This window comes from Manis pentadactyla, chromosome 4, assembly GCF_030020395.1.
Source record: "Manis pentadactyla isolate mManPen7 chromosome 4, mManPen7.hap1, whole genome shotgun sequence".
Lineage (NCBI taxonomy): Eukaryota > Metazoa > Chordata > Mammalia > Pholidota > Manidae > Manis > Manis pentadactyla.
This window is the reverse complement of record NC_080022.1, coordinates 126,688,352-126,711,292: the sequence shown is the minus strand read 5'-3', so window position 1 is coordinate 126,711,292 and position 22,941 is coordinate 126,688,352. Positions and strand designations below refer to the sequence as shown.

The window sequence follows — 22,941 nt, the reverse complement described above, 5'->3', positions numbered from 1 at the left end:
CTCCCTGCAGCTGAACAACAGGAGATGGAAATGGATTAACCTCCCCACATGGGAATATAAAATGTGTTCTAGGGAGCAGGCCTCCATTTGAGGTTAATGCAAAGTCTCCAGTTTCTATGAATACACCAAATTAAAGAGCATTCTCTTTTCTTTTCACTTTCTGATTCTTTTCTTTTGGTCTGCCAGGCAAAGGGAATTATCAGCAGCGTCTAAGCCTCTGTTTTATTTTCCCCTTTATGCATTTTGCATCGTAAAGCATTTGAATCTGTTTGACGTGTGTCTGGAGCTCTGAAGTAATCTTTGGTTGCTGCATGAAATAGACTGCAGAGAAATGAGAGACAAGAGGTCATTCTGGAATGTAAAGTTTATGGACCATAGTGCAAATACAAATGGCTTTTTCATTTGCCAGATATACATATATCTGAGTGGTCTCTGGATGTGACGGGGCCAAAATATTAGGCCAATGATTCTCAAACCTAGGCAGGCATGAGAATCAGCCAGTGGGACTGTTAAAATACAGATTGATGGGCCCTACCTCCAGAACTTCTGATTCAGTTGGTCAAGGATGAGCCTGACATTCTGCATTTCTGTCAAGTCCCCAGGGAATGCTGATGATGTTGGTGCAGGGACCACACTCTGTGAAGCACAGGAGGCTATTTCTTCATCTCCAGCTATCAGAGAAATAGAAGGTTTCCTCGTTTTTGGTATTTCCATCACTTCATTACTGCCTCCAAAACTTACATGAATACGGAGATTGGATGGGGGACCCCAGCTGGTCTGGACCATTAGGATTCTTGCTGTCCTTGCTGTGCCTCTGTCCATGTATTTCTTGTGAGGACTGTGGAAATAAACTAAGGCCAATCCAGTGAGAGCAAGCAAAAGCTGTTTACTCAGATTGCCCTCACAAGGAGGTCAGCCACCGTCGTTTGCACTTTGCAGAAACTTGAAGGCAGGGAGAAGAGGGGGAGGGCTTTAGAGTGGGCAGGAATGAAAGGCCATGCATGTGCCCTGATGGAGGCTGCTGGCCTGCAGGAACTGGAGGCAGGCTAACTAGAAGTGGGGCATCCCGTGTGATCAGAAAGGGGTACATGTTTGACATTCTCTGGTTCATCCTAAATTGGATGCAGGGACAAAAATTAAGGAAGCTGCCAGTTACTAATCAAATCCTGGCCATTTGGGGCCAGCTGTTATACAGGTTATTGTCTCCCTGAATTGTCTGCTGTAGATAATAGGTTGGTTTTCTGGACATGTTGTTGCAAGCTGCAGGTCAGAGTTCTACTTTTACATATGGCCTGGCCACTGTAGGTTCATATAGTCAGTCTCTCAGGATGCTCAGTAGACCCTCACATTTTATAGTATGCTAAATTCTTAGTACACTCCACATTGGCCAATTTCAATTTAATGATGACTGATTTGTATTAAGACTCCACCATGTGTAGAGTATTATGTTAGGGACAATACATTTTCTAAGACATAGGCACCCAATATCAGTGAGAAGCAGCCTAAGCCATTTTGGGTATCAAGAAGAAAGAAAGGTCAGATCATGTGTTGCTTAGAACTTGCACCGCAGGTGCTATAGAGGGGAAGGAAGAGAGAGGCCAGTGTTCCTTTCCTCTCCCAGGTCAGGGAGCCTGGTCCCAGGTGAAAGCTTAGCCTTGCACCTTGACCTCAGGAGTTGGCACTCTGCTCTGCAGGGTCAGATCCCCAAGACCGTGTTCCAAGTCCTTCTACCCGCAGTAAGCCCATTGCCTCTCTGCTGCAGGTGGTTGATCTGAAAGCCAAGCTGGCCACCCAGGAAGTAGAGCTAAAGCAGAAGAATGAAGATGCAGACAGGCTGATTCAGGTGGTGGGCGTTGAGACTGGCAAGGTGAGCAAAGAGAAAGCCATCGCGGACGAGGAGGAGCGGAAGGTGGCCCTCATCATGCTGGAGGTGCAACAGAAGCAGAAAGGCTGTGAGGAAGACCTGGCCAAAGCAGAGCCAGCGCTCACAGCAGCCCAGGCAGCCCTCAACACCCTCAACAAGGTAGGGGAACCATCTGCCAAGTGTGTTTACCCCTCAGTGCAGAGCAGACTCCTTGTCGGACCCAAAGACACCTCAGTGTCTTTGATACAAGGACAAAGTTGGGGGACTTAGGGCGGGATCTAGCTGCCCCTGGTTTATTCATTAAGCAAACAAACATTTATTTAAGCTGACTGTATCTCAGGACCGATGAGCTACCAATGAAATCCCAGAGATGTGAGCCTTAGAGCCAATCAGGACAGGAGAGGCCAACCAGGCCAGACCCCTTACCTCACTGATGAAGCCAGGACCCAGATAGGAAGGAGGACTGACTTACCTGCAGTCACAAACCTCAATATTAGGGCTGGACTTGAACTCACATCTTCAAACTCCATGCCCAGAGATCTTGAAGCTCTACATCTCAGGGTCATTTTTTGTGCTATGTACTATTGGACATGAGCCTTTTAAAGCCCTGTGAAAATGTTTAAGATGATGAGACTTAAATGAGGTGTTGGCTCCAAAAAATGAAAAAAAAATCTACAAAATCAAAATTAGCAAGTATTCAATTGTCAGCAACATGTAACTGCATCAACTAAATTCAAGTCACATGCATAACCATTTGGTGGAACAAACCTGACTTTGGAAATGTATTCATAAGGCAATTTTGTTTTGATTGTTATATTTAGTTTGTGTGTCTGTGTGTGACTGGGGGAAGGGGACATGAGGCTAGCTGCTGCTTCCTTTTATTGTTTTCCATAATTAGGCTTCTTTTCCATTTGTGTAGCAATGGCTGAGGGGCAAAGGGAGAGAGGATGAAAAAGGCGCAGACAGACTGAGAAGCTGACCCTTTCTCTCCCAGACCACTTGCTAGGTCCTCTGAAGACCTCCCATCATGCACTGGGATCCCTCCCCTGCAGCTGGCTTTCTCCTCCTTCTCCTGAGAGTCTGATAATGCACTTGCCCTTTCACACAAACCACTCGGTCAAGGCCTCAGACAACCTATTGCCAGCTGTGCTGTGTAAGCACCTCACCTCTGGTCCATGCAAGAACCCTGTGCCTCTTTTCCCCAGGCACACCCTGAGAGCATTGGCCACCCATGCAGTTAACACCCGAGCTCCACATTTGGAAGCAACCAGCTATTCTCATGGACTGTTCATGTCTGGGGTATAAGTTAGACCTCAGTCTACTGTGTCACTCAAAGCAAAAACATGTAAGCTCCCCAAGTGGTCCCTCTAGACTTGATGCAAAAGTGGCAGATGCCCCACATCCTCCCTCAAAGGCAGAGAGTGGGACTCACCAACAGTTCCTACTAGAAATTCCTTCTTCATCTCCAACTCCCTGACTCTTTAATCCCCTCAAAGCAGGTGAAGTGTTGAAGAGTCAGAAGCACTGGGCTTCTGAACCCTGATTTTATTAGTTCTGCCATCTCATACCTCACTTTGGAAGGCAGCAGCTATTGGCTTAGCACCTCAGCAACTTTGGCACTGAACCAGGAACTCTGTAAAATCCTGTTGCATATAGTTACATAACAGTTGTATTTAATGTGAGATATGTGTGCATTTTAGTGTTCATGAGGAAGGGTGGTAGGCACCCTAAAAATAAGAGCACATACGACCTAGAAAGGACTCAACTGGGCTATACCCTACATCAATAGAAAACACAAGATTTCTCCTCTAGGGGTTTTAGGGTATCTGTGGGGAGGCCAAGAAATGGAGGTGTATCCCAGCTATGCTGCCACCTCTCAGCCTGAACCTGTGGATGCAGCCAGACTGGGCTTCCCCCTGATCCCTCACAGTGTCACCCATTCCAACCTCTAGACCTTTGATTAGACTACCCTCCCCTTCCCAGTCAGTTAGGATCCCTCTCCTTTCATTTCATTCTGCCTGAAACCTACTCATATTTCAAAATCAAACATATTCTTGATCAAGCTCTCCCTTTTCTGATTTCCAGAGCACAAAACACATGAGACAACTTTATTAATGCATGCTCATGAAGTTTTACTGGTCATTTCCTGCCAATAAGACTAATGTCTTCTGTAAGATGTCTTGACACAGAGATTATATTTTCTAGGATGCCTGAGACAGGAGACTGGCTGTACTGTTTACTCTGTGTGGCCCTGGGAAGGAATTTCTCTTCTCTGAGCCTCCATTTCCTCATCTATGCATGGAGGTAACAGTAATCTAGTCCCTATTAGGTTGTGATGCCAATTAAATGAGATGCTGCATGAAAAGTAGCAAACAGGTAATAGCCACTCAGTGTTGTTATGTCATCATAACCAGAGTTATCACTTTTTTTCCCACAAAACTGGTTGCAAAGTAAACACCCATAAGTGTTTTGGGTTCATTTATTGCCTGGTTAGTTAGTTAATTGGTTATTGGTAGAACTAAATTTGTAGAGAAGTAACTCATGGAAGTGATGGGATAGCACTGGGTTTGAGAGTCCGGCACCTCTGCCGCAGAGAAAGTGTCCCTCATTCATCGTGAGTGCCTGCTGTGCACCTGGCAGTGGGGCACGCTGGTTTCTCACCGTCTGTGCAGCCTGCACAAGAGACTCAGCTTCTGGAGCCCTCGGTTTCTTTCCTCTGCTGTGTGGAAAGGGGTGAATAGGAATTAATCCGCTCTTTATCTCACACTCCCATTGAATCTACTGGCAAATCCTATCAATTCTGCCTTCAAAATATATCCAGAATTCAAATGCTTTCTATCTTTTCTACTGCAACCACTCTTGTCCATTATCATCTCTTCCCTGGACTATTGCAATAGTTTTTTATTTTGCCTCTCTGTTTCCACCCTTGCTCAAGTCTGTCCTTGTTCAATACAGCCATCTGAATAATCTTTTTGAAGCAGCTGTTAGACCATGTCATCCCTCCATTCAGAATCTTCCACTGGCTTCCCACCATGTTCAGACTAAGGACCAAAGTCCTCACCATGGCTTGCAAAGCCCTACGTGACCTTTCCCGGTTCACCTCTATTACATCAGTTACTACTCTGCCTCTTGTCAGCACTTCTCCACCCCTGCTGACCTCATGTCTCAAATGGCCCTGGTACAGTACCAGCCCAGGGCCTTTGAGCAAGCAATTGCCTTGCTTCTGTGTGGAATGCCCTGCCCCCAAGTATGACTCTCTCCTCTTCTTCTGTCTGGTGTTTGCCTAAAAGTTACTTTATTGGAAAACAAATAATAAAATTATTTATTAATTTCAGAAAAAAATGTCAGTATACAAGAAAAAAGGTCAATGATATTTATAATCATAATCATGTACATGCTGAACATTAATTTCACTAAAAATTTGATATAACCCTAATCAGAGGGGGACCATTAGAAAGGAAAAGAGGGCAATAAACTAACTAATTATTAGTAGGAAGTCACTTGATAATGTCTAAAATGAAAAAACACTAACAGCATAAGCATGTTCTTTATGAATAAGGAGAGAAATCTAGAAGTGATGATGGAAGAAATTGTAATCAGTGGCTTCTGGAGAGCTGGTGTTGGACTGTAGTGGCCAAGTGCTTTGTTCTAAGTCTTTTAGCTCTACTAGAGTTTTTAAACTGTGTATTTATTATGTTAACAGACATAAAAAGTTGAAAATATCAGTGGCTTGAGAGTACAGAGGAGAGCATGACTAACTGCCTGGCCAGGTGGGAACTAGGAAGATAAAGTCCATGAGGCAAAGAGTATAAGGATGAGCATCTTACTAGAAGGAGCAGAAGAAAGAAAAGACTATTCCAGAAAGGCGTGATGTTTGTGAACTCATGGAGGCATGCAAGGGTGTGGTGTGGCTGAACTGTGGGTACACAGGTGGGTGCCTCCAAAGGTTGTGTGGAGATGAGTGTGGTGCACTGATCAAATTGTAACCCATCAGTGGGTCTCACACAGCACTTTTTTTTTAGATATAATTGATATATAAGTTTCAGGTGTGCAGCCTAATGATTCAACATTGTGAAATGACCACCATTAGTCTACCTAACATCCATCCACACATAGTTGCAGTTTTTTCTTTTTTTTTTTTTTTTAATTTTTTATTTATTTATTTATTTATTTTTTTTTTTGTGAGGGCATCTCTCATATTTATTGATCAAATGGTTGTTAACGACAATAAAATTCTGTATAGGGGAGTCAATGCTCAATGCACAATCATTATTCCACCCCAAGCCTAATTTTTGTCAGTCTCCAATCTTCTGAGGCATAACAAACAAGTTTTTACATGTAGAACAAATTCTTACATAATGAATAAGTTACATAGTGAACAGTACAAGGGCAGTCATCACAGAAACTTTCGGTTTTGCTCATGCATTATGAACTATAAACAGTCAGTTCAAATATGAATACTGATTTGGTTTTTATACTTGATTTATATGTGGATACCACATTTCTCTCTTTATTATTATTATTTTTAATAAAATGCTGAAGTGGTAGGTAGATACAAGATAAAGGTAGAAAACATAGTTTAGTGTTGTAAGAGAGCACATGTAGATGATCAGGTGTGTGCCTGTAGACTATGTGTTAATCCAAGCTAGACCAGGGCAATAAAACATCCACGTATGCAGAAGATTTCTCTCAGAACGGGGGGGTGAGGTTCTAAGCCTCACCTCTGTTGATCCCCAATTTCTCACCTGATGGCCCCCCTGCGACTGTGCCTGTCTTAGGTTGTTCCTCCCTTGAGGAATCTTACCCGTCTCTGGCTAACCAGTCATCTTCCGGGGCCATACAGGGAAATGTGAAGTTGGTAAGTGAGAGAGAAGCCTTATTGTTTGAAAAAGTTAGCTTTTTACTTCTTTGCATATTTATGCCCTGTGGCTTCTATGCCCAGCATTTGTCTTGAGGTATCTTTACCACTTGGAAGAATTATGATACTCGGTAAATTTGATATGAGGCACGAATTCTATTTAAGGGTTGTAATTAGGAAGGAAGAAGAAAAGCTATAGAAGTAGCAGGCGGAATAAAACATGGGAAGATTGATTATTTCTTTGATATATCTTCTTGTAGAGTAACTTCAGCATGTATAGGTTTTAAGCTACTACTTAAATTGCACACAAACATTAACATAATAGGAGTATAGTTACATAACCAAAGCATATCTGTAATTACCAGCCATCTGCAGTGAAACCAAGAAAACCAGTTAGGCACCTTAGGCATTTGTGAAAACTTATCTATGATATGGTGGATATTGTCCAAATGAACTTGAACAGTCTGAGAGAAATCAGACAAATTAAAACAACCCATTCCTGGGGACTGTTCACATGCCATATGTTCTTTTAACAGTAAATAGTTTGTAGTTGTAAGACTTTGGAGCGCTACAATTTGCACTTCTCCAAATTCTTGGTTGAGTTCCAACAGTATAGATCCAGTCCAATTTTGTTGTTTTACTGTATGCACAGGCCAGCTTAGATATCTCCTTCCTCATTCCCATGGCAGGTCCAGGAACTGGTGGGATGAGTGCATCTACAGCTGTAGCAGTGTGTGGATCTTTGTTGGGGTTTTTTGATGATCATCTTCTGGCATGAGTCTTCCAGAGGGTGCAGATGTTGGAAGTTCTTTTTCATATCGTATCTTAGTTCATTTTCGGGGTAGCCCAATTAGGCTTTGATCCTCTGTATAAACACAAACAGACCCTTTGCCTACACTTTTATATGCCCTTTATACCCTTGTGTAGAACTCGTTGGAGGTTACCACACAGGAACTGCCCTTTTTTTTTTTTTTTTTGCTATCACTAATCTACACTTACATGACGAATATTATGTTTACTAGGCTCTCCCCTATACCAGGTCTCCCCTATAAACCCCTTTACAGTCACTGTCCATCAGCATAGCAAAACGTTGTAGAATCACTACTTGCCTTCTCTGTGTTGTACAGCCCTCCCTTTTCTCCTACCCCCCCATGCATGTTAATCTTAATACCCCCCTACTTCTCCCCCACTTATCCCTCCCTACCCACCCATCCTCCCCAGTCCCTTTCCCTTTGGTACCTGTTAGTCCATTCTTGAGTTCTGTGATTCTGCTGCTGTTTTGTTCCTTCAGTTTTTCCTTTGTTCTTATATTCCACAGATAAGTGAAATCATTTGGTATTTCTCTTTCTCCGCTTGGCTTGTTTCACTGAGCATAATACCCTCCAGCTCCATCCATGTTGCTGCAAATGATTGGATTTGCCCTTTTCTTATAGCTGAGTAGTATTCCATTGTGTATATGTACCACATCTTCTTTATCCATTCATCTATTGATGGACATTTAGGTTGCTTCCAATTCTTGGCTATTGTAAATAGTGCTGCAATAAATATAGGGGTGCATCTGTCTTTCTCAAACTTGATTGCTGCATTCTTAGGGTAAATTCCTAGGAGTGGAATTCCTGGGTCAAATGGTAAGTCTGTTTTGAGCATTTTGATGTACCTCCATACTGCTTTCCACAATGGTTGAACTAACTTACATTCCCACCAGCAGTGTAGGAGGGTTCCCCTTTCTCCACAGCCTCGCCAACATTTGTTGTTGTTTGTCTTTTGGATGGCAGCCATACTTACTGGTGTGAGGTGATACCTCATTGTAGTTTTAATTTGCATTTCTCTGATAATTAGCGATGTGGAGCATCTTTTCATGTGTCTGTTGGCCATCTGTATTTCTTTTTTGGAGAACTGTCTGTTCAGTTCCTCTGCCCATTTTTTAATTGGGTTATTTGTTTTTTGTTTGTTGAGGCGTGAGAGCTCCTTATATATTCTGGACGTCAAGCCTTTATCGGATGTGTCATTTTCAAATATATTCTCCCATACTGTAGGGATCCTTCTTGTTCTATTGATGGTGTCTTTTGCTGTACAGAAGCTTTTCAGCTTAATATAGTCTCACTTACTCATTTTTGCTGTTGTTTTCCTTGCCCGGGGAGATATGTTCAAGAAGAGGTCACTCATGTTTATGTCTAAGAGGTTTTCGCCTATGTTTTCTTCCAGGAGTTTAATGGTTTCATGGCTTACATTCAGGTCTTTGATCCATTTTGAGTTTACTTTTGTATATGGGGTTAGACAATGGTCCAGTTTCATTCTCCTACATGTAGCTGTCCAGTTTTGCCAGCACCACCTGTTGAAGAGACTGTCATTTCGCCATTGTATGTCCATGGCTCCTTTATCAAATATTAATTGACCATATATGTCTGGGTTAATGTCTGGATTCTCTAGTCTGTTCCATTGGTCTGTGGCTCTGCTCTTGTGCCAGTACCAAATTGTCTTGATTACTATGGCTTTATAGTAGAGCTCGAAGTTGGGGAGTGAGATCCCCCCTACTTTATTCTTCTTTCTCAGGATTGCTTTGGCTATTCGGGGTCTTTGGTGTTTCCATATGAATTTTTGAATTATTTGTTCCAGTTCATTGAAGAATGTTGCTGGTAGTTTCATAGGGATTGCATCAAATCTGTATATTGCTTTGGGCAGGATGGCCATTTTAACGATATTAATTCTTCCTAGCCACGAGCATGGGATGAGTTTCCATCTGTTAGTGTCCCCTTTAATTTCTCTTAAGAGTGACTTGTAGTTTTCAGAGTATAAGTCTTTCACTTCTTTGGTTAGGTTTATTCCTAGGTATTTTATTTTTTTTGATGCAATTGTGAATGGAGTTGTTTTCCTGATTTCTCTCTCTGTTGGTTCATTGTTAGTATATAGGAAAGCCACAGATTTCTGTGTGTTGATTTTGTATCCTGCAACTTTGCTGTATTCCGATATCAGTTCTAGTAGTTTTGGGGTGGAGTCTTTAGGGTTTTTTATGTACAGTATCATGTCATCTGCAAATAGTGACAGTTTAACTTCTTCTTTACCAATCTGGATTCCTTGTATTTCTTTGTTTTATCTGATTGCCGTGGCTAGGACCTCCAGTACTATGTTAAATAACAGTGGAGAGAGTGGGCATCCCTGTCTAGTTCCCGATCTCAGAGGAAATGCTTTCAGCTTCTCGCTGTTCAATATAATGTTGGCTGTGGGTTTATCATAGATGACCTTTATTATGTTGAGGTACTTGCCCTCTATTCCCATTTTGCTGAGAGTTTTTAACATGAATGGATGTTGAACTTTGTCAAATGCTTTTTCAGCATCTATGGAGATGATCATGTGGTTTTTGTCTTTCTTTTTGTTGATGTGGTGGATGATGTTGATGGACTTTCGAATGTTGTACCATCCTTGCATCCCTGGAATGAATCCCACTTGGTCATGGTGTATGATCCTTTTGATGTATTTTTGAATTCGGTTTGCTAATATTTTGTTGAGTATTTTTGCATCTACGTTCATCAGGGATATTGGTCTGTAGTTTTCTTTTTTGGTGGGGTCTTTGCCTGGTTTTGGTATTAGGGTGATGTTAGCTTCATAGAATGAGTTTGGGAGTATCCCCTCCTCCTCTATTTTTTGGAAAACTTTAAGGAGAATGGGTATTATGTCTTCCCTGTATGTCTGATAAAATTCCGAGGTAAATCCATCTGGCCCGGGGGTTTTGTTCTTTGGTAGTTTTTTGATTACCTCTTCAATTTCGTTGCTGGTAATTGGTCTGTTTAGATTTTCTGTTTCTTCCTGGGTCAATCTTGGAAGGTTATATTTTTCTAGGAAGTTGTCCATTTCTCCTAGGTTTCCCAGCTTGTTAGCATATAGGTTTTCATAGTATTCTCCAATAATTCTTTGCATTTCCGTGGGGTCCGTCGTGATTTTTCCTTTCTCGTTTCTGATACTGTTGATTTGTGTTGATTCTCTTTTCTTCTTAATAAGTCTGGCTAGAGGCTTATCTATTTTGTTTATTTTCTCGAAGAACCAGCTCTTGGTTTCATTGATTTTTGCTATTGTTTTATTCTTCTCAATTTTATTTATTTCTTCTCTGATCTTTATTATGTCCCTCCTTCTGCTGACCTTAGGCCTCATCTGTTCTTCTTTTTCCAATTTCGATAATTGTGACATTAGACCATTCATTTGGGATTGCTCTTCCTTTTTTAAATATGCTTGGATTGCTATATACTTTCCTCTTAAGACTGCTTTTGCTGTGTCCCACAGAAGCTGGGGCTTAGTGTTGTTGTTGTCATTTGTTTCCATATATTGCTGGATCTCCATTTTGATTTGGTCATTGATCCATTGATTATTTAGGAGCGTGTTGTTAAGCCTCCATGTGTTCGTGAGCCTCTTTGCTTTCTTTGTACAGTTTATTTCTAGTTTTATGCCTTTGTGGTCTGAAAAGTTGGTTGGTAGGATTTCAATCTTTTGGAATTTTCTGAGGCTCTTTTTGTGGCCTAGTATGTGGTCTATTCTGGAGAATGTTCCATGTGCACTTGAGAAGAATGTATATCCCGCTGCTTTTGGATGTAGAGTTCTATAGATGTCTATTAGGTCCATCTGCTCTACTGTGTTGTTCAGTGCTTCCGTGTCCTTACTTATTTTCTGCCCAGTGGATCTATCCTTTGGGGTGAGTGGTGTGTTGAAGTCTCCTAGAATGAATGCATTGCAGTCTATATCCCCCTTTAGTTCTGTTAGTATTTGTTTCACATATGCTGGTGCTCCTGTGTTGGGTGCATATATATTTAGAATGGTTATATCCTCTTGTTTGACTGAGCCCTTTATCATTATGTAGTGTCCTTCTTTATCTCTTGTTACTTTCTTTGTTTTGAAGTCTATTTTGTCTGATATTAGTACTGCAACCCCTGCTTTCTTCTCATTGTTGTTTGCTTGAAATATGTTTTTCCATCCCTTGACTTTTAGTCTGTACATGTCTTTGGGTTTGAGGTGAGTTTCTTGTAAGCAGCATATAGATGGGTCTTGCTTTTTTATCCATTCTGTTACTCTGTGTCTTTTGATTGGTGCATTCAACCCATTAACATTTAGGGTGACTATTGAAAGATATGTACTTATTGCCATTGCAGGCTTTAAATTCGTGGTTACCAAAGGTTCAAGGTTAGCCTCTTTAGTATCTTACTGCCTAACTTAGCTCGCTTATTGAGCTGTTATATACACTGTCTGGAGATTCTTTTCTTCTCTCCCTTCTTGTTCCTCCTCCTCGATTCTTCATATGTTGGGTGTTTTGTGCTGTGCTCTTTCTAGGAGTGCTCCCATCTAGAGCAGTCCCTGTAAGATGTTCTGTAGAGGTGGTTTGTGGAAAGCAAATTCCCTCAGCTTTTGTTTGTCTGGGAATTGTTTCATCCCACCGTCATATTTGAATGATAGTCGTGCTGGATACAGTATCCTTGGTTCAAGGCCCTTCTGTTTCATTGTATTAAATATATCATGCCATTCTCTTCTGGCCTGTAGGGTTTCTGTTGAGAAATCTGACGTTAGCCTGATGGGTTTCCCTTTATAGGTGACCTTTTTCTCTCTAGCTGCCTTTAACACTCTTTCCTTGTCCTTGATCTTTGCCATTTTAATTATTATGTGTCTTGGTGTTGCCCTTCTTGGATCCTTTCTGTTGGGGGTTCTGTGTATTTCCGTGGTCTGTTTGATTACTTCCTCCCCCAGTGTGGGGAAGTTTTCAGCAATTATTTCTTCTAAGATACTTTCCATCTCTTTGCCTCTCTCTTCTTCTTCTGGGACCCCTATAATACGGATATTGCTCCTTTTAGATTGGTCACACAGTTCTCTTAATATTGTTTCATTCCTGGAGATCCTTTTGTCTCTCTCTATGTCGGCTTCCATGCGTTCCTGTTCTCTGATTTCAATTCCATCAATGGCCTCTTGCATTCTATCCATTCTGCTTATAAACCCTTCCAGAGTTTGTTTCATTTCTGCGATCTCCTTTCTGGCATCTGTGATCTCTTTCCGGACTTCATCCCATTTTTCTTGCGTATTTCTCTGCATGTCTGTCAGCATGTTTATGATTCTTATTTCGAATTCTTTGTCAGGAAGACTGGTTAGGTCTGTCTCCTTCTCTGGTGTTGTCTCTGTGATCTTTGTCTGCCTGTAGCTTTGCCTTTTCATGGTGATAGGAATAGTCTGCAGAACTGGGACGAGTGACGGCTGGAAGGACTTCCTTTCTTGTTGGTTTGTGGCCCTCCTCTCCCCCTTCGCGAGGCGCTGGGTTCTCTCAGGTGTGGATGTGGTCTGGATATTGTCCTGTGTCCTCTGGTCTTTATTCTAGGAAGGGTTGTCTTTGTTATATTTTCATAGATATATGTTGTTTTGGGAGGAGATTTCCGCTGCTCTACTCACGCCGCCATCTTCCGCCCCCCTCTGCAGTTTTTTCTTGTAATGAGAACTTTTAAGATCTACTCTCTTGACAACTTTCAGATACATGATATAGTATTATTAACTATAGTCACCACACATTGATTACATCCCCAGGACTTATGTATTACACAGCAGGAAGTTTGTACCTTCTGATCCCCTCACTCATTTCGCCCACCGCCCACCTGATGAAGTGGATCAGACTGTAGCTCATGTGGTAAGTACTGCATCATGAGCCCAGGAAACTTCTGGAGTATCTCCAAACCCTTCTGAGCTTACAGGACTATGGTATCTAAGGCTCACTTCCCCATTTTCTCATCATTTTCAAAGTTAACAATAACAATAAATCTTTAGTTAATACATAAAGAACACCTGTAAATCAGAGCATGGTAGTAAATCTGTGCACATTTTAAGTCTCTGCTTTGACAGTTTTATTTCACTTTTATTGCTAAACTGAAAGAAATCCAGGATGACTTTTCCTGCCTTACTTAAGGAAGGGTTTTGTTTGCAATTTTATGGCCCTTTTTCTCCCTACATAGTTACGTGGTATTTTCTGTTTATTTCCTATGCATTTTTTACAGAGAACTTATTTTTTTATTATACAAATAACATATAATGACATTTTCACCATTAGAAATAATTCAAATAGTATAAAATATACAGGGTAAAGTATAAAGGCACTACTTTCCACTCCAGCCCTAGTTCTTTCCCAAGAAGGAACTCTTGAGGAGTCATTTGAAGTGTCTCTATTCCTGCAGTGTTTTTATGCCCTTATATTTGTGCAACCACACATATAAAACATATCACATTTTAAATACAAGCAGATAATGCAAACTTACTCTCCCGCATAAAATGAGACCATTTAATGCCAGTATAATACATTGATACCTTGTTTATTAATGCTTACAATATTCTATGCAATAATTGTATTCTATTTAGCTATCCATTGTTGAGTGTTTCATTTGTTTTTTTTCCAGTACAAAAAGCCTTGTACATACATCATTATTACATAGGTGCAAATATTTCTCTGGGTCCCGTGAGAAGTGCATTGCTTGATAGAATAACATGGCAGGCTGAAGAATGCTTCCTCCACCTGCAAAGAGATGCACATCCTAATCTCTGGAACCTGTGCATTTTACCTCATATGGCAAAAATGACTTTGTAAGTGGGATCAAGTTCAAGGTCTTGAGATGGGAGGTTATCCTGGATTATCAGGTGGGCCCTAAATGCAATCACAAGGGTTCTTAAAAGAGGGAGACGAGAATGTCAAAAGAAGAAGATGACATGATAACAGAAGCAGGCTGGGCGTGGGGGCAGGTGATGCAATGTAGGGCCATGAGCCAAGGGATGAAACCAACCTTTAGAGGCTAGAAAAGGCAAGGACCATATTCTCCCCAACAGCCTCTGGAAGTAACTAGCCCACCAACACACTGTAAGGGTAGGATTTTTGACCTCCAGAACAGTAGGATAATAAATGTATGTTGTTTTAAGCCACTAAATGTGTGGTAACTTGTTACAGAAGCAATAGGAAATGCATATAAACAATGTGCTCCTTTTTTTATAAATAATGCCCAATATCTGTCAAGAGTGGTTATTCTTGTTTGTAAGTTATGAATACTGTTTTTCTTGCATCCTCGCCAACGTTAGATATTTTCAATCACTTCAATTTTCCTCAAGAACAGAGCAAAACATTATTCATCTTTAAAAATTTATAAGTGGTTTCATTCTAATGAGACTGGGCATCTTTTCAGCTATTTATATTCCTTCTTTTCTCTGTTGTTCAGAGTCTTCATCCATTTTCTTTTAGGTGGTCTCCCTTTTCTTATTGATTTATTGTTTTTCTTTATCATTTCTACTATTAATCCCTTGGTATCCCTGGTATATATGTTGTAAATATTTCCTCCCTGTCATTTGACTTTTAACTGAATATCAACAAGTAATATAAGAAGCAGATTTTATAATCAATCAATTTTGAAAATTCTAGAATCACAGAAATACATAGACTCCCTTCCTCTAGGACTTCTTAAGACCTTTTCTTATGTAGTAAGCTTGATACTAAAAGTGATTGAAATAGTACAAGAAAGTAAAACCTCAGATTACTCTAATTTATGAATAATAATGTGTGACATCTTTGTAAAATACTTGTGAATCACACGTACTCTGCCACCAACGGGTAAGTCTTCGGTAGAGAAGACTGTTCATATAGCCACACCTACCCACAAATCAAAGAAGAAAAGCTCTGGTGTCATTTTGAGGGATGTCAAAATGGCACTTAACACAATTCAACAGCCATTCCTTATTAAAGCTCTCAGTGAAGTAGGAATAAACAGGTACTTGGATATTTTGCTAACAGATGGCAGTCAATCCCAATCCAAGGGTAAAACATCCTATCTAATGGCAGAACATTGCAGGCATTCCCATTTGCAGAAAAGGCACAATAATGATCCTTTTCACTACTATTACTAAAAAATGTCTAGAATTTCTAGCCGATGCAATAATAAGTGAAAAATAGTAACTATGTAAATATTATAAAATACCAGACAAATGTATGGTTATTCATAGATGTTCTAAAAATATAACAACAAATAAAAGGGAAGGGTGCCCTCTATAAAATAGTCCCTTAAACTTAATAGCTTTTTTAATATCAGCAGTAGCCAAATCAAAAATGTATTTCAAAATAACAGTCAAACACAAGGAACAAGTAAGCATAAATTAATTTGTTGGAACCATGCAACGAAAACTACATATCTTCATTGAGGGGTATGAAACCAGGCACGAATAGACAAATATAAATACCAAATTCATGTATAAGAAGATTCAATTCTGTAAAGATGCTGCTACTAATAATTTAAAAGTTAAATACAAGTCAAATTTAACTCCTGTTTGATTTTTAGTTTATTCTTTTCTAACATCATTATAAGTTCATAGCATTTAGCCAGCTATTAAATAGTTAATAATCTAAATGTCCAACAATAAGGAGTTAGCTAAATTATGCTTACCTAAATGAGAGAAAACAGGGCATACTTTATTGAAATTCATGCTTTACAAAAATAATGACATGAAAACGTTTAAGATACTTTTCAGTGAAAATCAGGTTAAAAAAATAGTATAAACAGTGATTGGTGTGTATATATGTGTATGTATATATATACACACACACACATATGAATGAGCCAGATATATGTTAGTTCATATATATATTCATTCATTATCTTTCTTTTCTGTCTCTCTCTGTTAGTCTGTTATATAATCTATATAATGAACTATACCAGGACCTAACCAATGTTTATCTCTGGGGAGTAAATTCATGAATGATCCTTGTTTTCATCTTTGCCAAATATTTCATAATAAATATTTAGTCTTTTAATAAAAGGACAAAACAGTGTCATCTTGTAAAAGAGTTAACAATAAGAAAACAAAGCTATAAAAGAACTAGCAAAAATTATCATAAGGCCATAATGATGTTAATGCATGTGAAAGACCCTTCTAAGCATGGAAACAAAGGATGCTATTAAGACATCATCTGGAAAAGGATTATTAAATTTGGCTGCATAAAACCTAAATTTCCATATATCACAGAATGTCATAAACAAAACTTGTAAATTTAAAAAAGAAAAGAGTTAATACCTTAGTTCAGTATGTCAGGAGCTCTTATAAACTGTGCTGGATCTCTTTGTCTCCCCTCCCATTCTCTTTCCCCTTCCCCACCATTTTTCTCCGTGACCTTGGAGAATGACTTTCATGGATGACATTCAAGGCCCTTCCTTGCCCTGTAGCTTCCAGGCATCTTTGGCCAAGATGAGCACCAGCAGGAGATTGCAGGAAGGGAAAGAGAGTGTGATCAAGATATTCATTCCTTTGGCCCCAACCTGCCTTCAGCTGAAGGTTACAAGCTCCTGCCAGGTTTCCTGTCCATGGGATTGTCTCTGCCCCCCAGGTGCTGCTAGCCACAACTTCGCAGTGTTGCTTCAGGCCCAGGGGTGGACATGGAGCCACCCAGTTCCACCAAGCCCATCATTACTAGACCTGGGTAATACACTGTCTCTTAGGGTCCTTCAATCTATGTTCTTCTAAATGATTCTGTTGGATTTCCCCAGAGGAGGACGCCGCCCCAAATCACTCACGAAAGGCATCTCTTGATGCAATAAGCAAGAGGAATTTATTTAGAGACCAGCTAGCTGGGGTCCAAGTGTCAGCCCAACGCAGCGGGTCTCAACAAGGACCTCGAGCACTCAAAACCAAGGGTTTATATAGCATTTTCAAAACACTTAACTCTTAGTAATTTTCCACAGCTGCACATTATCTTTGCAAGACATACATCCTGGGGTTAAGCGAGAGCAAGGTAAGGCCACTCTTCAATTGTTAGGGAGGTTCTGCACGATAAGCTTGGTATGTAGGATTAACTGACCAAGGTTAGCTGACCGAAGGCTACAGCTGCCCCCATCCCGGTGTTCATGATTAACTTGTTTTCCAAGGCCTTACCCAGTTCCAGTTTTTTTTCTTTTAAGTCACAACTTCAGAAAACTGCTTCTAGGCCCTTAAGATGGCTACTCTTATGCTAACTTATTCTCATTCTTACATTCCCCTCTTCTTCTTGTAACTATTTCAATCATGAAATTAGAGGTCATCTGTTTGGTAGTGCAATAGGGGAAAGGCACAATATGAACGGCGCAGTCTTAGCTTTTGAGGGTTGTCTTTGTCCAGCTGACGTGGTCATCTTGGAATAGAGTTTTTGAGAACAGTGCGTGGGTCAGCTAAACGGCGTTGGTGTCTCTGGACACGCACCTGGTCACTTTAGGGGTCTTCTGGTGATTTTTAAGCTGGAGAGGATTCTCAGTAGGTTGGGCTCTCTACGTGAGATGGTTGTCAGCTGTCTCAGCTGAGACAATGGGTTTCACATGAGATGCGTGGATCCAGGTGGCAATCCTGTCAACTTTGACTGCTGTTGGGGTGGTCAGCAACACTAAGTAGGGTCTTTTCTACCGTGGCTCAAGGGTCTGCGCTCGGTGTCACCTTACAAACACAAAGTCTTTAACTTGGAACGGGTGGGCTGCTTCTGAAGTGCCGGGCTCGTAGACTGCTTTTAGTTGGGTCTACAATTCTCTTTGGACTTCCTGGAGGGCTTTTAACTTATTATATAAATCGCGGTTGTCAGTCTGGGTAACGTGGAAGGGGTCTTTGAATATTAAAGATAATTTCTTTCCTTGATTTCTCTCTGGGACACTGGCGCCTTGGTTCGGGTGCACATCAAAAGATTGCATGCCCAGCCTCTAAGGTGGGCTGAGATATTGTCTATTTGCTAAAGAATCTTGCTTTTTACTATGCCGTCTACAGCTGGGTCTGTATGCTAAGTCAATTGCTCAGCTTGCAAAATTACCTAGTCAGATCTGAAGGAGGAAAGACAGCACACAGGCCCAGGCCCTCCAGTATGCCAAAGCGAATCTCATACACGATTACAAATGACTAGCATAACAAAACATGTGCTACTCTTCTCTATCTGGGGAACATTAACTGATCTCACTGAAGAATGATTCTAGAGTTTCATGTTTAACATAGTTCTAGTAGGGGGGAGTTCTAGCATGTAGTTACATTGCTCTGATTGCAAATATCCCACCCCGCCTCTTCCAGAGGCTCTCACTTTATTCTGTCTAAGCCTATGGTCCCTGTCTCATTTTCTCTTCTACAGGTAGAGACTCTAGCTGCTGCTAGGGAAAAGGGGCGATGACCGCTCTGGCTGCTTCCTGCTGAGAAGGGGGCACAGTAAAGGGTGCAGCTAGGTCTCTATCACTGGTCAGTTGAGAGGGCTTCAGAAGGCTGGCGCTTCTATCTTGGGTTTCGTTTCTATTACTATTTGCAGTTTTGTGGCTTCTAGGCAAGATAAAACAAATTGTGTTATTAGGTTATGTACCAACATCTGGAGTTGGATTTTCTATTCTGGAAGAAGGCTGCATTATTGAAACAATACTTTAAAATCACTTTCATTTTTATTAGAAGTAACCAGGTTAAGAAAATAATTAACAGCTGGCTTGATTATTTGCACAAGTGCAGCAAGAAGAGCAATTGATTACACAGGGTCTTTTAAATATGCTTTGCTGGAACTTTTTGCAAGGAACCTCAGATTGAACTTTTAAAGGCCTCTTGAGGCCAGACAGCCAAGCCAGACCTGCCATCAGGCTTTGCCTGCAGTACCTGTAGATTTGGATGAATTTTTCTCTTCTCGAGGTCTCTGCACCTGCCAGGAAGCGACCTTCTTTACTCACCTGGTAAGGCTGCTGGGAACTCTGCAAGCAAGGTACCAGGCTAGTTCTTCTAAGGGGCTTTGTTGGCTTTATAAAGTCAATCTTAGTTCTTTAAAGTTGTTCACATCTGAGTCTATGCACATGTCTCTCAGGTATGACATTCCAGCCAAAGCCTTGGCAGTATAACCAGTGTTCTTAATTAGTCTTCTCACAAGGAAAGCAGATTCTTACTAAACTTGTGCAAATAAACATACTGCCATGGAATACAAAAACAGTCACCAAAAGTTTTTAAACTCTGTAGGGATCAGGTAGAGAGAAGGATGTCTCAATTCTGCTTATAAAGACAGCCATCTACTAAACTGTTGTCAGCTTAAGAGAACAAGCTCAAAACACTATCAGCAACATTCGAAACAAAAAGACACAAAACCATTTTCTTTAGTTTATGTAATCTTATGTAACTAATACCTGTTCTGCTGAAATCCAGTTCTTTACCAGTCCAGGAACAACAAAACAGTGACTATAAATGACAAAAAACTTACAAATGACAATGGTCAAAGATCCGACGAGAGCTCACTGTAAGACAGTTGACATAAGGAAATTCTGATATTTCTGTAATACAAAACATTCAGTAACAAAATTTAGCATTTTCTTTGACAGTGCTTTCTTGGTAAATATATATATATATCAGATAAATAAGCCAAATTAGTCAAATACTTTCTCTAATGAGAAAAAATTCTTCTGACATGTTCCAGGGGCCCTCTGGAAAATATCAGAGTTAACTAGAGGTAAAAGCACTTTTTTGCATTTAATTCTTTTAGAACTGTCTATCATTACACATTTATTGTCTATATACCCAGCACAGTAAACGAGATATCTTAAAAAGGTGGGGCAGCAGGGGAGACTGCTGCTGTCAGTTTTTAAAGACAATATATACAAAGTCAAAATAATCTATGTTACCAAGCATTCTTGAGAGAATGGTAGCAGATGGCAGATTTTTCTGCTTTCATCTTCAGGAGGGGAAAAAAGCTACAATAAGAATTCACATTTAGCTGAAAGAACTGTCCAAACTCAAGGCAGATTATAATATCATCAGGCATACAAAAGACCTGTTAGAGATACATACAAAGAATGAATATGGCTATAGTCAAATTCAACTTAAAAGTTTAAGCAGAATCTCAAATTTAAATGTCTCTTTCTTTCACACAGATATTCAGATTTGACCAGAAATATGCTTTGAGATGAAAGAGATCAGGCATCTTACTTCTTCATTGAGGGATTGAGAAATGATGACCTTTGGCTTTCTAACCAGCTATTTCATTCATGGCATCAAGAGTGGGTTGTGGTGACATGGAAATGTATGCTGGATATTTGGATGGTTTAAAGATTATATACAATTAATAGCTTACAAACAGTGAAAATAATAAGAACATAACTCAGCATAAGTGTCCAAGACCAGATACAAAAAAGCAGAGAAAGTGCTTAAGTCTACAGGTCTTCCCTGAAAGCTTCAAGAATGTTTTACTCTTTAATAGTAGATAGAGCTTTTAATAGAATTTGCATAGCAACTTATAAGATCATTTGCATAAAAAAATATGGAGAGTCCTCCATGTTTTTTAAAACATACAAACATATCCACAGCATATAAATTAAACAAGAAGACCTGGTGGTTCTCAAAAAAATCTATTACAACTTTCCTCAAAAGTGGTCACACGTTTGCCCATCTAAACCTTTACAGTGAAACCTGTTTTTCTGGGAGAAACATAATCTTGTCCAGATTCTACACAATTTAATTTTTAAGAATAAATTTTGGTTTGTTAACTTAAATAATTCAATTTCTCATGCTATGCAATCGTTTTCAATAACAAAATATTTCAAAGGCAAATAAAGGTTACACAGTTGTTAACATACTTTAGCTTTTAGTCTTTTTAATATTAAGATTTCATTTTTTAAAAAAATATTCTGGCAACTCACTGAGACTTTAAGCATGAGAAACTGCTTTGATAAAACAATTAGAGAACTCTTTGCAATCTTTCAACATTAAGAGCAGACTAACAGTTAAAGAAAACTGTTTTTTTTTTTAACTGGAAACAAAATTCTAATTTTGCTGTGCACTTGATATCAAGACTCACTTGCTTTAATTTCACATAGCATGACTATATCTGTAAGAATATAGTAATTTATTCTTCATTTGCCCCATGGTCTCAAGCACATAAACGGGTGAGAATTATGCCTGGGCTTGCCGGGGTTTGTCCCGCCTTATCTCTAAACATCTTGACCTTCCTCCAAAGCAACAGGCTGAGCGGATCCGCTACAACAAAAGGCACCACGCTGCTGCACCACACTGCTCTCTCTTTGTCTCTGTTCTCCGTCCCTCTCTAACAAACAGCTGCACTTTAGAACAAAGCCACTTTCTTTTATCAAAAAACACATTCTTTAGCATGCAGACGAGTTTCCATTCTTTATACCTTCTCTTATTAAAACATACATCTTTTAGCATAGAGAAATGTTTTCCTTATTTAAGTAGTTTTCATTAGAACTTAAAATCATTTGATACTTTAACTTTCAGTGAACACTGAAAAACAGGCCACCGTAAACTGTTACACTAGCATTCTTCATCTATGAACATATATTATCATTTTTGGAAATGTGCTTTACAACACAATTTCTCATTAGGTACAAAATATGTCTATATAACTTAGCAAACTTTAAAAATTTTGGTTACCACAAAAATTCTCAAGCTGTTTGCATACATACACACTGTTATACATTAATACAGTATTATTATTAAGATGTTTATTTGCTACACTTGTTTACTTATTTTTAGCAACTATGCCAGATTACTTAGAAAACTTTTACTAAACATTAGACAAAATCAAGCTTTTCTTCAAGCATTTTCTTGAAATGTTTAACTGGTAACATCAAGTTAAATGACTTTAAGTAAACTTTGGCAGCTGATAACCACAATGACATGCCCGCCTCAGGCAAACCCAAATTAGCATTAATGCTTAACATTTTCCATCAGATTTTCTGGAAGTTTTAGAATGCCCAATTTTCACAAGCGCTTGTCTTTAAATCAATTTCATTAATACCATCCGGAGGTAGAAAGATATTTTCATTTACACACTTAGACACACAAACATACAGAGAAATAATGATAAGGTTCCCTCTGGCAGCCAGCCAACATTAAAGGATGGCCACTTGAGGTGCAGAAAACACGAAATTTTCTCTTCCTGATGTCCGTGCTCAAATTGTGAGCTCTCTCCCTAACGTCTGAGAAAAATGGTCTGTCATGAGAGACAAGGGGGTCGTCTGCGTCTGTCCCATTGTCAGTATAACAATAATTAGACATGTAAAAGACACAAAAAACAAAGATACACACAAATTAGACACACAGCGGCCGCGTTTAGTTCTCCTCAGAGTCTCAAACAGAAACCGAAAGGAATCAGAGGGTTGATACTCTCGGTGCCCAAAAACCAACCCTATCTCATCAGGTTCACTTTGCCGGAAAAACAGACGGGAGGCTACCAGGCGTCCCTGGCCCCCCAACCTCC

The 22,941-nt window shown here is 39.9% G+C and overlaps 1 protein-coding gene across 18 annotated transcripts in view; it reads left to right on the top strand.

Annotated features, from left to right (window-relative positions):
• Positions 1-22,941, top strand: part of DNAH9 (dynein axonemal heavy chain 9) — a 352,680-nt gene that overhangs the window by 231,202 nt on the left and 98,537 nt on the right. For all 18 annotated transcript variants that reach the window (XR_008997155.1, XM_057500838.1, XM_057500837.1 and 15 more), the window contains one exon: positions 1,763-2,023. Coding sequence is in view for 17 of the 18 variants with exons in the window: in XM_057500838.1 (XP_057356821.1) it covers positions 1,763-2,023 (261 nt within the window). In the remaining variant the exon portion in view is untranslated. The remainder of the gene's footprint in view (positions 1-1,762; positions 2,024-22,941) is intronic.